The sequence below is a fragment of the Amblyraja radiata genome, chromosome 2, assembly GCF_010909765.2.
Source record: "Amblyraja radiata isolate CabotCenter1 chromosome 2, sAmbRad1.1.pri, whole genome shotgun sequence".
Lineage (NCBI taxonomy): Eukaryota > Metazoa > Chordata > Chondrichthyes > Rajiformes > Rajidae > Amblyraja > Amblyraja radiata.
The window spans coordinates 65,579,738-65,597,537 of record NC_045957.1 but is presented as its reverse complement, the minus strand read 5'-3'; the positions used below and the strand labels follow the sequence as shown (position 1 = coordinate 65,597,537).

Below are 17,800 nucleotides of genomic sequence, written 5' to 3'. Positions count from 1 at the left end.
TGTCAGAGAATTCCACAGATTCACCACTCTCTGCGTGAAAATTTTTTTTCTCATCTCGGTCATAAAAGATTTCCCCCTTATCCTTAAACTGTGACCCCTTGTTCTGGACTTCCCCAACATCGGGAACAATCTTCCTGCATCTAGCCTGTCCAACCCCTTAAGAAATTTGTAAGTTTCTATAAGATCCCCCCTCAATCTTCTAAATTCTAGCGAGTACAAGCCGAGTCTATCCAGTCTTTCTTCCTGACATCCCAGGAATCAGGCTGGTGAACCTTCTCTGTACTCCCTCTATGGCAAGAATGTCTTTCGTCAGATTAGGAGACCAAAACTGTGACCACATGGGTTTCCTCCCACATCCCAAGGATGTGAGGCTTTATAGGATAATTGGTCTGTAAATTGCCCTGTCTCGCGAGTTGATGAGAAAGATGCATAACATGCAACTAGCGTAAACGGGTGATCGATGGTTGGTGTGGACCCGAGCCAAGGGCCTGTTTCCATACTGCACCTTTCAATCGTTCAACTTGGACAAAGGATACAATGCTCTAAATGCATAGTATAATACTGTGCCAAATTGATGATGCTTCAAGTGCTTTTGATAAAGCTGCACTCAGTTATATTGTAGGACTATTTTTATCTCTAACACATAATTAAGTGATCATTTGTTTTCTTTCTCTGGGGACATTGCCATTTTGAGGTGTTGTTCATTACCCTAATGCCGTTAAGAAGTTAATTCTGCAAGTATGCGGGACCTATATTTGCTCTTGTTATTTGTCATCAATATTACAAATTTAGATTGAGAATACAGTTGGCATGATAAGTTTACATATGACACCAAAATTGGTGCAGTGGACAGTGAATGCAAGTGTCTAAGGCTATAAAATAATTTGGCTGAGGTGGGAATGGGGCAAAGGAATAGGAGATGGAATTTAACTTAGACAAGTGTAAAGTAAAACATCTAAGGAAATTAAACGAGGGCAGGACATACACAGTGAATGGCAAGGCACTGGATAGTATAATGAAACAGAGAAACCTAGATGTACAAGTTGCCTGAAAGTGGAGACTCAATCAGGTTGGTGAAGAAGGCATATGACATGCTTGCTTTCATTGCTCAGGTAATTGAGTACAAGAGTTGGGACATCATGTTATAGTACAGATGATACAAAGGTGAGTGGTTTTGCAGATAGTGAAGATCATTGTGAAAGATTGCAGCAGGATCTGGATCAATTAGCCAGGTGGGCAGAGGAATGGTTGATGGAATTTAATACAGTGAAGTGTGAGGTGTTGCATTTTAGGACGTCGAACAACGGCAGGATTTACACAGTAAATGGTAGGCCTCTGGGTAGTATTGTAGAGCGGAGGGATCTAGGAGTTCAGGTGCATGGTTCCTTGAAGGTCGAGTCGCAGGTAGATAAGGTGGTCAAAAGGCTTTTAGTACTCTGGCCTTCATCGGTCAGAGTATTGAGTACAGAAGTTAGGAGGTCATGTTACAGTTGTATAAGACGTTGGTGAGACCGCATTTAGAATATTGTGTTCAGTTCTGGGCGTCATGTTATCGGAAAGATATTATCAAGCTAGAAAGGGTTCAGAAAAGATCTACAAGGATGTCGCCAGGACTAGAGGGTGTGAGCTATAGGAATAAGTTGAGTAGGCTCGGTCTCTATTCCAGGGAGCGCAGGAGGATGTGGGGGGGATCTCATGGAGGTGTACAAAACCATGAGAGGAATAGATCGGGTAGATCTCTGGTCTCTTGCTCAGAGTAGGGGAATCGAGGACCAGAGGACATAGGTTCAAGGTGAAGAGAAAAGATTTAATAGGAATCCGAGGGGTTACTTTTTCACATAAAGGGTAGGACTATCCCAACATTTAAGAAACAGGTACATGGATAGGACAGATTTGGAAGGATATGGACCAAATGCAGGCAGGTGGGACTAGTGTAGCTGGGACATTGTTGGCCAGTGTGGGCCAGTTGGGACAAAGGTCCTGTTCCTACACTGTAACACTCTATGACTCTAAGTCCGGTGGGCGGCGTGACTCACGTCGCAGCGGCCTCTGCAGTCCATCTGTCTTTTTATTATTTTCTGTCTCGTTTCAATGTAGTTTTTATTTTATTTGTTTTGACGGGGTATGTGTGTGGGGGGCGGGGGGGTGGGGAAACTTTAAAATCTTTCCCCTGCACGGGAGACCCGACCTTTTCTTTGTCGGGTCTCCGTTGTCGTTGGGGCTGCAACGTGGAGCGGCATCCAGCAGGAACGACCTGGGGCTCCAGTCGCGGAGCTGCAGACTTACGTACCATCACGAAGCTGGCCGAGTCCGGAGCGGGTGGAGCGGTGGTGGCGCGCTGCTGTGACCCGACCCCCGGAGATTCAGAGGCTCCAACCGCAGTTCTGGCAGACAGGAACACCGGGAGCCCGCGGGTCCCTGCTGGGAGACCGCTTTTCGGGGCTTCCGCAACGGCGACTTCTCCCGCCTGAGTTGCGGGGTTGAAGATTACCTGGAGCGGGGCCTTACATCACCGCCCCGCGCGGCTTGGAATGGCTGCGGGACTTTGCTAACGCCCGCCGGGGGCTCCAACAAGACCCAGAGCGTGGCCTTGCATCACCCGGCGTGGCTTTAATGGCCGCGGGACAATTACCATCGCCCGACGGGGGCTTTGACTCTGACATCGGGGGGGGAGAGGGGAGTGCAGGGGAGAGATACGTTTTTTGCCTTCCATCACAGCGAGGAGGAGATGCGCTGTGATGGATGTCTGTGTAAATTGTGTTGTGTCTTGGGTCTTTTTCTTTTTGTATGTATGACTGCAGAAACATTTCATTTGGACCTCAACGAGGTTCAAATGACAAATAAAATTGTATTGTATTGTTGTATTGTATTGTAAGTTGGTGAGACCATACAAAGTGCTCTATGCATTTCTGGTCACCATACTATAGGAAGGACGTTATTAACCTGGAGAGAATACTCCAGGCTCACAATGATGTTACCTGGATGGAGGGCTTGAGTTATAAGGAGAAACTGGATAGGCTGCAAATGGTTCCTCTGAAGTGCGGGAAGCTGAGGGGTAACCGGACAGAGTTTATAAAATCACGATGGAGGGGTGGGAGATTGCAACCTTAATGTGGTCTGCCCTGTTTCGACAAATGCAATCAACCTGGTGTGCACAATCAAATAAGATCAAATAGAACAAGTTGTCCTACAACTTTAGGCTGTGCCCACCATACGCAAGAAGAAGAAATCACGATGGGCATGATGGATCGCAGTCTTTATCCCAGGGTAGAGGAGTCTAAAGCTCGAGGGCATATGTTTAAAGTGGGAGGGGGAGATTTAAAGAGGTATCTGAAAGGGAGGCTTTTCACAGAAATCAGTGGTATATGGAACAAGCTGCCAGATGAAATGGTAAAGGCAGGAAATATTACAACATTTAAAAGACATTTAGATAGATAGATGAATAGGAAATGTTTAACGGAAGTGGGCCAAATGCAGTCAAATGGGAATAGCTCAGCTAAGCACCTTGGTCGACACAGACGAATTAAGCTGAATGTCCATGTTCATGCGGCATAACCCTGATTCTAATGTTCGGCACACAAAGTCTGCCATTACTACAATACCAAAAATAAGATGGAATTTCAAGTTTCTAAAAGATTATCAAGCTAGATTTTCATATTGATGGAAGAACCAAAGCAACTGCAACGGTAATATAAATTCCACATCCACTCAAAAAACGTTACAGAAAAAGTAATTTAATTCTTCTCATTGAACTCGTGTTTTGCTTCAACATCCCCAATAACCATATAACAATTACAGCACGGAAACAGGCCATCTCGGCCCTTGTGGGATTATTAATAATTTGTCCGTTTATTTTCTATTTTATACGGGTTCAATAAATGAGTACAGTGAAAACAATCAGTCATGGAGTTGTATGCCATGGAAGCAGATCCTCCGACTCAACTCATGCACACCAACTAAGTTGACCCACCGAGCTCGTCCTACTTGCATCCATTTATCTGTCCAAGTGTCTTTTAATTGCCATAATTGTGCCAGCCTCTACCACGCTGTCAGCATATTCCATGTACACATCATCCCCTTTGATAAAAGGTTGCCTCGCAAGTCCTTTTAAATCTTTCACATAACAGTTTTAGATTCCCTTTCCCCCATCCTCACTGTTACTGAACTTGTTTTAGAACTCAATTTCATTTTGATTTTGATTTACGTAGCAGTGGTGCAGCTGGCAGTGACCAGAGTTCAATCCTGACTTCAAGTGCTGCCTGTGCGGAGTTTGCACTTTCTCCCTGTGACCATGTGGGTTTTCTCCAGCTGCTCCAGTTTTGCCTCGCATCCCAAAGATTTACTGCTTTGTAGGTTAATTGGCCTCTGTAAATTGTCCCTAATACGTTGTTCCGTGCAATCAGGGCAGAATTAATGAAAATGCAGGGGGGTAAATTTTAAAAATTGAGTTAATGTAGGATTAATGTAAATAGGTGCATAATGTCAGTGCAGACTCGATGAGCCAAAAGGCCAGTTTCTATGCTGCAAGAGCCAAAGTAAAGCAACAAAATTACTGTTTCAAAATGTAGTGTGAATTGAAAAAGAACTCGGGATTGTATGTTATTCCTGAATAGCTTTATGTACTCATCATTTTCATACTACCCATCCTTTTAAAATTTATAATTTGTATTATAAGTAATAAATAAAAACACTTTTGAAGAAAATTCCATTAAGCATTCTGGTAGCAAAGAGCTTATTTTATTACAAAAATTGCTGAACAGACCAGCAATATAGAAAATGAACTCATCATGTCTACTGGTACAAAAGTATCTCAAAATCAGTTTTAACTAAATTTATTCACCCATATAATTGTGATGTTGCCTTTATGTTATCAAACATATACCAACTAAATCCATTCAATGTTAGCAGTAATGCATACAGAACATAACAAGGCATTTCCTTCTTTCTCCGTGATATTCTGCTGAGCTTCATGTATAGGAAACAAATGTATTCCTTGAAAGCAGTCAAGAATAATTCCTCAGGCTACAAAAAGCTAGCCACTATTAGGTTAGTTCCATGGAAAAAAACAATATATTTCCACAAAATAAAACACATTGGATCTAGCTACGTGGGCAGATGATCTTCACATCGGATAGCTCGGTACTTGGACATCTCTTCAGGAAAAACCTTACTCAGTTCATGAATCAAAAGACCCTTGAATTTCTGAAATACAAAAACGATAATTAATTGCACATATACAATATAATTGTACAACACACAGATCCACCCGTTCTGCAAGAATCACAATGCCATTCTAAACCAATTCCATCTGCCTGCACTATTCCTCACATGTTCCACGTGTCTGCCTAAATCTCGCTTAAATGTTGCCTTCATATCTGCTCCAAACACAACCCTTGGCAGTTGCAATGTAACCGTACAACTTTTACACTCAATGTTCCATCCTATAAAAGCCAAGCATGTTGTATGCCTTCTTTACCACCACATCCACTTATATTACCACTGTAAGCGAACTATAAGTCATTGTTTTTAGTTAATTTGTTGCCTTAAGTGTCTTGAAAGGTATTTCCTCTGACTACCATCTTCATGTTTGGGTCCTCTCTACAGATAAAGTATATCTGGATGTTAAGGATGATACTTCTACTTTTAAAACAAGAGGAAAGCAATTGTAAAAATACACACACATCAAAATGGAAGGATGACCACTTATTCATTCAATCATTTGCACAACTATCACAATATTTTCCCCATTTAAAAAATAACACATTAGTGCTTAATTAGTACCATTGTGGAGCAGCACAGTGGTAGACCCGGGTTCAGCGCCATAGACCAGTGTTCAATCCTGACCATGGGTACTGTCTGTACGGAGTTTGTACGTTCTCCCCGTGACCTGTGTGGGTTTCCTCCGGGATCTCCAGTTTCCTCCCACACGCCAAAGACATAGAGGTTTGTAGGTTAATTGGCTTTGGTAAAATTGTAAATTGTCCCAAATGTGTAGGATAGTGTCAGTGTTTGGTGATCGCTGGTAAGCGCAGTCTTGGCGGGTCAAAGGGCCTGTTTCCGGGCTGCATCTCTAAACTAAAACTAAACTGCCAGAGAATAACAAAGACAATTAACATCCAAACGGTCTTGTCTAGGAGGGAACTGCCAATGCTGGTTGGCAGTCAGTAGTCTGTGGAAGAGTCCCTGTCTGAAACGTTACCCATCCTTTTTTTCCAGAGATGCTGCGTGACCCGCTGGGTCACTCCAGCACTTTGTGTCTATCTTCGACCCAAACTGTCTTGATCCCTTCCTTCCAGTTCATCACCATACCACAAATAAGTACAATTAGAGAAAAGGCATGGATAACTTTGACAAAAGAATATGGGAATGGAGGAAGGTGGATTGAAGCTGATTTTCAAAGCTCTGCAAAAAACAATGTCTGGCTCATCCCTTCCTGTGAATTGGGGCACATTATGCCACAGATGATAAGATGATTAATGTTTGCCCTTCAACAGTGACTAAAACTTCACCTCAACCAAAAATAGTTCTAATCAATTCGACCAGACAAGGAAGTTCACCTTTTTGTTCCAGTTTAGTTTGTTTCATGGTAGATAAATATAAAGTCACCGTAGATCAAAGGAGAATCTATCTTTTTTATTGCAGCATTCACAGCCTGAGAGGTTTGCAGATTTCATGCACTTTTTAGCTCACATTTTCTTTTTGTATGTAAGCTATATTATGATATATTGCTCCCCAGGTATTCTGCCTTTCATCAAATCAGGTCTGCTGCAGCGCGATAGTAAATGAAACAGATCAGGAAAATTGCTGGTACAGCAAAAATAATGGTTTTACTGAACTGATTTAATATACAATGGCATAAATATAATATATGTGCAGTTTTGACTCCATAATCCAAACCAATACTAGAAATGTATTCCTTTGAGCCATTTGAATTTACTAAATGATAGCACAGAAAATGGCTGTGCATAAATTGACCAGATTCACACCTTGCATGGCTCTCATAAAGTAAAATAACCTCATCTGATAGCAGTAAAAACAAAATAACATACAAAAAAATCTCCAGTTATCGTATCAAATCTCTGCAGAATGACAAAACTATTCCATAAAACTGAAATGATGACATGCCGAATATTGAAGGGTTCACACATAAAAATAACATGTTGTGCAATGGTTTTGCCAAGTCTATTTGGCTCCAATGGACTTAAATTCAAAGTGAAGTGAGAGGGGCTGCCCTTAACATCAAGGCAGCATCTGTTAAAATTGGTCATCGAGAACCAATAGGAAACTTTTCATTATTGGTCTCATAACTTATACAAAGGAAAACTAGTGCCAAATGCAGCCATTGGGAGTTAATTCACCCCAGCCCCAGGAATAGTGTCCTCGGCCCAACTATTTCCAGCTGCTTTAATTATGACTCCATTATTAGGCAAGATGTGAGGAGGTGAGTTGATGTTTGTACAATTCTTTCTGCAACTTAGCAGAAAAGAACACAGCACATTACTGCATGCACCAAGGCCAGGATAACAATCAGACATAGGCTGCTGAGCAGCAAACAACATCAATATTACATGTTCCTAGCAATGACATTTCTAATAAAGCAAATTCTAATCACCTATTGTTCACATTCAACCTCATGGTTATTGCCAAGATCCATACCACTAACATCCTGCATTTGAGGAAGAGAGGGTGTAGAGTAAAATAGATACCTATACCACTGCCCAGGTAAAAGGCAGTGATGTACCTCTTTGCATTCCAAAGCCATTCCACCAGCTACAAGATACAAGCCAGAGGTGTGGTGGAATACTTTCCATTTACTTGGAACAAGCTCCAACAACATTTGACAAAATCCAAGTCAAATCAGCCTGTTAAATGGTACTACATTCATCCCGCTAAACATTCGTTAAACTACCACTGGTGTACCATACCTGCAGTGTGCACCAACTACAAATGTCTTGCTAAGTTATTTGCTAAGTCTACTTTGAGTCACAAACTCACAGCCTCTACTATCAGCAAACAGAACATGGAAAGCATGTTGGGTTCCCTCAAAGACATTAAGATTTAGAAATACTCTGTAATTTATAATCTGGAATTCTCTATCTAACAATGGAGTGGGATCACTTTCTCCTGAAAGATTTAATGCATCAGGTAACCAAAAGCTTGGTTAAAGTGACAAATGTTATAAAGTATTGTAAAAGGAAAAGGGAAATATAGACAGAGGTTTAGGAAGGCATTTCCTGACATTAAACTCTAAACTGAAGGAACAGGCATAAATGTAGGGATTAATTGACACAATTAAGAAAAGGCCATACTTAGAATCTTTCCGATTTAAAGGAATGAAGTGGGTTTTAGAGATGGGAACGTCATGACCGTGAAGGGATATTTAATGATTTAATATTTAACTATTGAGACATTGCTGAACCAAAAATCAAGGTAGGCCAGCAAGTAGAGATGAAGGTGAACCAGACTTGAATCTGCACAGTAACAACAGAATTTCACGTGAAGTTAATTATATGTGGGAGGTCAGTCAGGCCAATCACTGGAGTAATCAATATTATAAAGAAACTAAGGCTTGGATGAGTGATTCAACAGCAGATGAGTTCAGGCAGGAGGAAAGTCATATGATATAGCATTGATGGAAAATGCCACATGAGTAAATGGAACAAATAACTGGTGGAAAGTTAATTGTGACACCAATGGCCAGAGAAAGCAATGAAGTCAACGGCTGCAGGATTCAATCTGTAGCAGGGACAATACTCCTTAGTCTTCCCAATATCCAAAGCTGGATAATGGTCATGCAGCACTACAAATCAGAGAAAACAGAGGGGTTGAGCAAGGTGACAGTAAGATAGAACTCAGGGTTGTGATCATACCCATGAAACCCAAAGTTCTGTTTCTTAGAGGATATAACACCAAGAGATAATACCAAGAGGAAGATATGAAACAGGACAGCGCCAAGGATAAATTGTTGAGGGAAATAGAGGTAACAGTACAGCGAGGGAAGGAAGCAAGCAGATGAGCTGACAGGATTAATTAATAACCTCATTTGTGGCACACCTCATTTAACCACAGAACCATATTTTAGAAAGAAAATCAATCATTTCAGGAAAGGGAGAAAAATAGTAAATGGGAAAGAAAAACATCCAGTACATTTCAGTAGTGTAAAAACTATTAAAATAATCATTAGGATTAATGTTCATAACGAAACAGAATCATATGCAGCTCAGTTTTTCTTAGCTTTCACCTTCCAGTTTTAAAATATGACTGGCTTCTCTTAACCAGCAAAGTGGGACAATAGAATGATGCTTAATGGCTGCCACAGAAGTAGTGGGCTGCAAGAGCTGTTGGTGCGGCTCCATGGCATTTGCCCCTTATCTTTCATTGAGTGTTGCAGCACTGGACAATGGAGAACCCAGTGTGGGGGGACCGCCGCAAGGAGGAGGTGAGGGGGGGGGGGGGGAGAACAAAGGGGGACCTGCAATGGTGATACTTTGGGTATGCAAGCAAAAAAATTCAGTGACTTGTCACATGTGACAATAAAGTATTCAATTCAATTCACTCGTGATTTAATATTTGATTCAGCATTTTCAGATAATGAACCTTTCCTATAAGTTTCTGAACTCATCAGTTCTAATGCACGATCAACCGACTGCAACATTGACTCCGTTTTTCTCTCCCCACACATATATCTGACCTGCTGGACATTGCCATGATTTTATTTTATTTCATTTTTTTTTTTCATAACTGCTTCCATCTGAACATCACAGTTCCAGCATGTCTGACTGTCCTCAGTCATGGTCCTTTATTCACATTCTTCTAGATAGATCAGGAATAATTCATAAGCATTTCTTCTCCTCTCTTAAGCAGCACCAATAGCATCTGTGTCACTTTTGGCCCCCACCAAATCCTTTGGTTCTCCCCATCTTTCCAGTTGCTGCATTTTAAAATGCTTGTTTCCTCAGTTTTCCAGTTCCAATGAAGATTTCTGACCTGAAAGTAGGACAGCTTTTGTTCTCTCCACAGATGGTGTCTAACCTGCTGATAACCTCCAGCATTTTCTGATTTCATTTCAGATACCCCAAGATGAAGTGTATTACATTTAAAAAAAGTAATCTCCAATTCTTTTATGTCAATTTAAATCGGTGTTGCCTGGTTGCCAATCCTTTCACAACTGGATACAATTTTTTGTTGTTCAACTCTCACAAGCCACTATCCTTTTTTTCTGACGAAGGGTCTCGACCCGAAACTTCACCCATTCCTTCTCTCCAGAGCTGCTGTCTCTCCAGCTTTGTGTCTATCTTCTTTTTTTTTTCCATTGAACTGCCTAACAATCTTTAGTCAAATTTCAGATATGATCTTTTTATTCACTCAAACTCCACAATTTTATTTTTTTTAATAGCTTAGCTGTTTTCAAATCCATTCATTGATCTTCCCTTAGCTGTCAATCCAAGAAATTATGCCATCTATTCAGCTCCAGGATGCTGTCAATGAACAAGATGTGGTTCCAGAGAAATTCAGGATGTTGGAGAAAGTGAAGAGTAAATGAACCATCCAGTAAAGTCCAGACCAGCATGTTTCCATTTGCAGCAATATGTGAGTCTTTAGAAAAAAAAAACTTAGAAGGAACATATTAGCTTAGGTTGCTATATGACTACCACTGCATAGATGAAGCAAGTAGTATAGATGTTTTTATTGGGAGGCAACATAGGAATGTTGGGTGGAGACAATAAGCATTTTTTTAAATACAAGAGCAGTCAAGTGGAGCATAAACATCATCGGCAGGTTGGGCTAAATTACATTTTTGTGCTTTTTCCATACATGCAATTCAATGCAATTCTGCACAGACCACATCCATTGATGGATTAACCACAAATGTTCTTTTTTTGATCTCTGCCTCATTTACTACTTCTATCATTATTTTCCCTCAAAACCTAATGCATTCAGACAGCTCTCAAGTTTTGTAGCCTTTCCGTGTCAACATTTCTTAATTACTTGGTGTTCCGAATTTTTGATTAACTTCTTCACAAAAATATAATTTTGACAATTAATTTTACATTTTCAGCATCTTTTATTTCTCCTTTTTCATCAGCTGTGCAGCACAATTATTGCCCCTATCATCAAAATCCTCTTGCAGTCTGGATTTTCTTTTTACGATAATTAACGTGCAAGCCTTGACTGTGTACACTTGCTTAGCCCATTAGTGCACCGAATTTTAAAATCAGAACCAAAGGTGTTGCCTGGTTCATTACATCAAAACTTCAAACAAGATTGGAATTTTTTTTAATCTAATTGCATATTTATTTAATCTTTATCTCATTTAAAAAAAAACCTAAATGCCACGTGCAAACAAAAGCTTGCAACATTCAGTCAGAACCTTGTCTTCTTCCCCAAAATTCTTAGGGTAATACAATGGACAACAAATTCAATTCATAAACACTTCCACGGGTATTGTAGACAACATTGAAATGCTTATTTTCTATTTTTCTTGCAGACAATTTAATCTATGATTTAATACTCCTTGTTTAGCTGTTATAATTCTGGCAGGACGTAATCTTTGTTATTAAGTACCCATCTCTGATGATCGCTTAGAATTATGTGTAAGTAGTTAAAAAATGCTGGAGAAACTCAGCGGGTGAGGCAGCATCTATGGAGAAAATGAATTATGCGTTGACCACTGCGTAGAATTATGCGTTGACCACTGTTTACAAAAGCATTCATCCAATTGCATACCTTTAGGGTGTCAATTTTCCCTTTGACTTGTTCATTCTTGGCCAAGGCTCTCTCAAGGCATTCTTTGGTGTAAAGTTGAGGATTTCGACCTTGATCAATGTATCTGTATGAAAATACAATAACTTCCGCATTAAGGTACATTTTTTCATGTAATCTCTCAAGATATTGCGCAAATCATTACTAGTCTCGAGATATTAGAAGTGAAAAAATGCCGTCATAAGTAATGTCAATCAATGACATCTCTGACCATTCAATCTCACAACACCCAACTACAGTTCCTCTATATCCACCGTTGGAAACTAATTACCATCAATCTTTTACTTTCAAATCCACATCTGTCTAAATTTGCGTCTTTTATATTGATACCTCTGCAACCATTTATCTACTCAGTTAACACCCATCTTCATTTTGATCCCCATCTCCATCGCCATCAAAACCTTTACTCTTTCCCATCCCTATCATTCCAAATAGCGGAAGTCGTAACTTCACTCCTATAGTCAAGGGTCAAGAGTGTTTTATTGTCATATGTCCTAGATAGAACAATGAAATTCATAGTTGTTCCAGCATAACAGAATATGTAAACATAGTACATAACGGGAGAAGAAAAAAAATTTAGTGCGCGTATACACATGCACACATACTCAATAAATAACAAATATAGTGCAATAATAATAATAATGTCTGTTGCAGTTCAGAGCTTATTTGTTGTTGTGTTTAACAGCCTGATGTCTGTAGGGACAAAGCTATTCCTGAACCTGGATGTTACCGTTTTCAGGCTCCTGTACCTTCTTCCCAATGGCCATGGTGAAATGAGTGTGCGGCCAGGATAGTGTGGGTCTTTGATGATGTTGGCTGCCTTTTTGTGGCAGAGACTTCGATAGGTCCCTTCGATGGTGGGGAGGTCAAAGCCGGAGATGGACTGGGATGTGGTCACAACTTTTTGCAGTCTTTTCCGCTCCTGGACGTTCAAGTTGCCGAACCACGCCACAATGCAACCAGTTAGTAAGCTCTCTACTATTCACCTGGAGAAGTTCAGGAGAATCCTCATTGACATGCCGTATCTCTGTAATCTTCGCAGGAAGTAGAGTCGATGATATGCCTTCTTTATAATTGCATCAACGTGCTGGGTCCAGGAAAGATCTTTGGGAATATGCACGCCCAGGAATTTTAAGTTTTTGACCCTCTCCGCCATCGTCCCATTGATGTAATTGTGGGTCCTCAACCTTCCCCTCCCAAAGTCCACAATCAGCTCCTTGGTTTTACTGATGTTGAGAGCCAGTTTGTTATGCTGGCACCATTTGGTCAATCGGTCGCTCTCACTTCTATACTCTGACTTCTATGCAAGATCCAAGGATCACAATATTTTTATAGCAGAACACGTATTATCAATCCATCACCAAATCATCATACAAGAGCATATTAGGTTCCATAAAGGTTCAAAAATCTTTAATATTATCCCATTAGCAAAGTTGCCTCAATTTCATTATCACGTTGGGCCCCACTAACGCTCAAATCGGACGCCGGAAACGCGTCTGGAGAGGGAAGCCACCGAGCCTTGCTCCTGCTCATCCCCGAGGACCGGAGAGGAGGGTGGAGAGAGTCGGTGACAGCAAACGCTAGAATAAAGGGCTGGTAAAAAGAACCGGGATCTTACCTTCCATGCCCTCAAGGTCGGCTGCGGCCCCAGGGCATAAAAGGCTGAAGCTGGACATGCAAGGAGAGGGACGACGGTTCAATGGACAATCCAGTGGAGGCAACAGCGGTTATGGGGCTTTATGAAAAGCTGCAACTGGAACTCGGAACATGATGCCAAAATCTGGCATCCCCTGCCTATGGTCACAGTGGGCTGTTTTTGTACATTCTGTGTTTAATCTGGGATTGTACTTATATATGGGAATAATTTAACTGAACTGTATGTAAAAAAAAAAGAATTTCCTTGTACCTTGGTACACGTGATAATAAAAAAAACATTGAACCACTGAACTTGTCGCTGTAATACTCTCTCCACACTCTGCTTCAACAAGTGAAAACATCTGAAAGATTCACATGTCAAGAGGCAACCCAATTACTTCCTACAGCTATCTTTACCACCAGACTGTCAAATCCTCTCAAATCCTGACCAAAGGTGTTTCCCTTCCATTCCTTACTTTCTAAGATCTATCATCCAATTGATACATTGCTTACTCAACTTCAAGTCAAGTCAAGTTTATTTGTCACATACACATACAAGATGTGCAGTGAAATGAAAGTGGCAATGCCTGCGGATTGTGCAAAAAACTACAGAACAGAATAGAACAGAATCAGTATTTACATATTAGAAAAAACCCCAGCAATTTTAAAAAGACACAACACAACAGTAAATTGGTACAGTAAATTAGTCCCTGGTGAAATAAGAGTTTACCGTCCTAATGGCCTGTGGGAAGAAACTCCGTCTCATCCTCTCTGTTTTCACAGCATGACAGCGGAGGCGTTTGCCTGACCGTAGCAGCTGGAACAGTCAGTTGCTGGGGTGGTAGGGGTCCCCATAATGTTGCTGGCTTTGGATCTGCACCTTCTGATACACAGTTCCTGCAGGGGGGGTGAGTGTAGTTCCAATAGTGCATTCGGCCGAACACACTACTCCCTGCAGAACCTTCTTGTCCTGGGCAGAGCAGTTCCCAAACCAGTTTGTGATGTTGCCGGACAAGATGCTTTCTACAGCCCCTGAGTAGAAGCACTGAAGGATCCTCAGAGAGACTCTGAATTTCCTCAACTGCCTGAGGTGGTAAAGACGCTGCCTTGCCTTACTCACCAGTGCGGCAGCGTGTGATGTCCATGTCAGATCCTCTGTGATGTGACAATCCCCCTAAACTGATAAAAACCCAACAAGGTTTTCTATTCCAATGTAAATAATCCCCTATCTGCTCGAATCACCATTGAAAATTAAGCTCTACACTGAGGAAATGCATTGTTCAAACATCAATATTTTGTTTGCTATCATGCTGTGCTGTAGTCATTAATATTAGTTGTGTCAAAATGTTTATTGCAGCAAGCTTTAAGCCACAATTAATACTTACTCAAATACTTCCAGTGGCACATTAATATCATGCAACTGTTGTCGGCATTTGTCAACATCTTGTAGTCCCGTAATCATAGAATTTCTAAATATAAAAACAAAGTTATGATGTATGCACAAATCTAAACAATATGAATGGCCTTCAGACTAATATATAACTATCACCTCTACTGATTTACTTCTTATCCTACAAGCCACCCCCCCACTTCCCAACCCCAGGCAAGAGAAGGTAGGATTTCTGCCATAGTAGACACTGATCACAGCAAATTATAGCTTAATATTTTAAACAGGAAACCCTTGAGGTTTCTGTATTTTTTAATGCACAAAATATTAACCTATTGAATAACACAGACAGAAAAAGTATGTGAACGAGAAAACATAATAAATCCAGATGAAATATAAAGCTTACATTGAGCATTAAACGTGACATGTATCATTAGGGGTGACTAGCATGCTGATGTTCTTTAGCTCCTATAAAATGCTAATTTTACAGCAAATGTTCTTTACAAGCCTCAAAACGTTAACAATGGGTGATATCAGTTAAAAGGAAAATGTCTTGATTGGATTATTCTGGTATTATTCATCGCCAAAGTCTGATTTTGAGGGACAAAAATGCGAATTGAATATCGAAATAAAATTTTGCGCCTTATAATTATAAATTAAAACTAGTGTCTGAAGCACACAAAACCCTAAGTGCCTGCAGGTCTGGGGTTTGTACCTCATTTGCTAAAATGATCAATCAGACTGCATTCAGAAGAATATTCAACAACAGTTAGCAAGCAACAGAATAATCCCAACGTTTCCATTAGCAGAGAGTGCTTCTCCCTGCCTTTACCAAAACATCTCACTGCTGAAATCCTCTTTAACCTCAATCCCCCCTTCCTCTCCCCAACCCACGCATCTCCCTCCTGCCTCGGCACCTCCTTCATGCCCTGGCACCTTCCATAACACATCCCTCCTGCCCTGGCACCTTCTTCATGCCCTGGCACATCATCCCCCTTCCAATACACCTCCCTCCTGCCCTGGCACCTCCTTCATGCCCTGGCACATCATCCCCCTTCCATAACACCTCCCTCCTGCCCTGATCTACCTCCTCTGCCCCCGAGACAGCACCGTCTCGCGTAGACACACCTCCCTCCCATCTGCTTTGGACCAAAGTTTGGTGCATTCCTCCTGCCCTGGTCTACCTCCTGTGGCCCTGACACACCACCCTCCTCCTCCTCCCATACCCTGGTACCTCCCTCCTGTCTTGGTCTACCTCCCCCTGCCCGGACATACAGCCGTCCCACCCTGACACATCTCCCTCCCTCCATCCCTCATCGCCCCCTCTCTCTGCCCGTCCATCCATCCATCCATCCATCCCTCTCCCGCGACCCCCCGCCGCCCTCACAGCTTCTGATTGAGGCCCGCCTGGCTGCTGGGCTGGAAGTCGCTGACGATGATGCCGAGCTGCCGGATATTCTCGATGAATTTCTCCAGATGCTCCTCCAAGCTGTCGAACTTCTCCGCCATGGCGCCGCCGCCGCCACCGCCGCACCGCGCAGCCGCAGCTCAGCGCTCAGGCTCAGGCTCTGGCCCCCACCTGCGGCACTTCCGCCTCAGCGCAGGGGCGGCCGGGATACTGGAGGAGCGGCCGCGGTCCTCCGGCGGCAGCAGCAGCCTGTGCTGTGCTGGTCTGTGGATGGGGGTGAGTGGGTGTGGATGGGGGTGAGTGGGTGAGTGGATGTGGATGGGGGTGAGTGGGTGGGGGGGATGGGGATGGGGGTGAGTGGGTGGGGGGATGGGGGTGAGTGGGTGGGGGGGATGGGGATGGGGGTGAGTGGGTGAGGGGATGTGGATGGGGGTGAGTGGAAGCTGACAAGTCCACAGTTATGAACATAACACAAACACACCGCGGGTTTGGCAGCATCTGTGGAGGGAAACGGACAGGTGACGTTTCGGGTCCGGACTCTTCTTCAGAGACTTGAAACGACTGCCCATTCCCTCCACAGATAGTGCCTGACCCATTGCATTCCTCCAGCACTTTGTGTTTTCTAGCATCTGCAGTTTCTTGTGAGTCCAGAATTATAATGGGCCTGGGTTTAATTTGGCGTCTTCTGCAAAGGATTTGGAGATTCCAGCTACCATTGGACTCAGCAGATAAATCATTTGGACATATGGAGATACAAGAAACTGCAAATACTGGAATATTGAGCAAAACACAAGGTTCTGGAAGAACTCAACAAGTCAGGCAGCAGCTGTGGAAGGATTGGACAGATGACGTGCAGACTGATTCAGCTGAAATCATTTAAATACTTGTTTATTATTTGACCTTCATTGGTATGTATGTATGTTAGTGGGGTTAGGATATTTCTTCTCACTTGGTCAAACTATATAGGCGATGTGAATAATGGTTTTGACTTTAAAGGGGATGTGAAAGGTGTTATACAAGTTCTAGTCCTTTCATTCTTTGTGAGGGATAAGCAAGGCTCAAGTTCCCCAGCCCCGCACAGCCCGATTTTACCTTCTCCCCAAAATCCACAAACCTGACTGTCCCGGCAGACCCATTGTTTCTGCCTGTTCGTGCCCCACCGAACTCATTTCCACATACCTTGACTCCATCCTATCCCCCTTGGTTAAATCCCTCCCTACCTATGTTCAAGATACCTCAGACACTCTCCGTCGTCTCCGCGCATTCCATTCTCTAGGCCCTCACCCCCTCATCTTCACCATGGACGTCCAGTCACTCTACACCTCCATCCCCCACCAGGATGGTCTCAAAGCCCTCCGGTTCTTCCTCGGCCAGAGAAGCAACCTATACCCGGCCACTGACACTCTCCTCCGCCTAGCGGAGTTGGTACTTACCATCAATAACTTCTCGTTTGACTCCTCCCATTTCCTCCAAATACAAGGCGTAGCTATGGGCACACGCATGGGTCCCAACTATGCCTGCCTCTTTGTCGGTTACGTCGAGCAATCCTTGTTCAATACATACCAGGGCCCCATCCCCGACCTCTACCTCCGCTACATCGACGACTG

The 17,800-nt window shown here is 42.5% G+C and overlaps 1 protein-coding gene across 1 annotated transcript; it reads right to left on the bottom strand.

The window, feature by feature from the left end:
• Positions 1–4,708: 4,708 nt before the first annotated feature.
• Positions 4,709–16,345, bottom strand: med10 (mediator complex subunit 10). Its single transcript, XM_033048144.1, has 4 exons — positions 16,173–16,345; positions 14,784–14,867; positions 11,728–11,830; positions 4,709–5,202 (listed from the first exon to the last, which is right to left on the bottom strand). Exons 1-4 carry the CDS (start codon positions 16,292–16,294, stop codon positions 5,104–5,106), a joined length of 408 nt encoding a protein of 135 aa, XP_032904035.1. The 5' UTR covers positions 16,295–16,345; the 3' UTR covers positions 4,709–5,103.
• Positions 16,346–17,800: the final 1,455 nt, after the last annotated feature.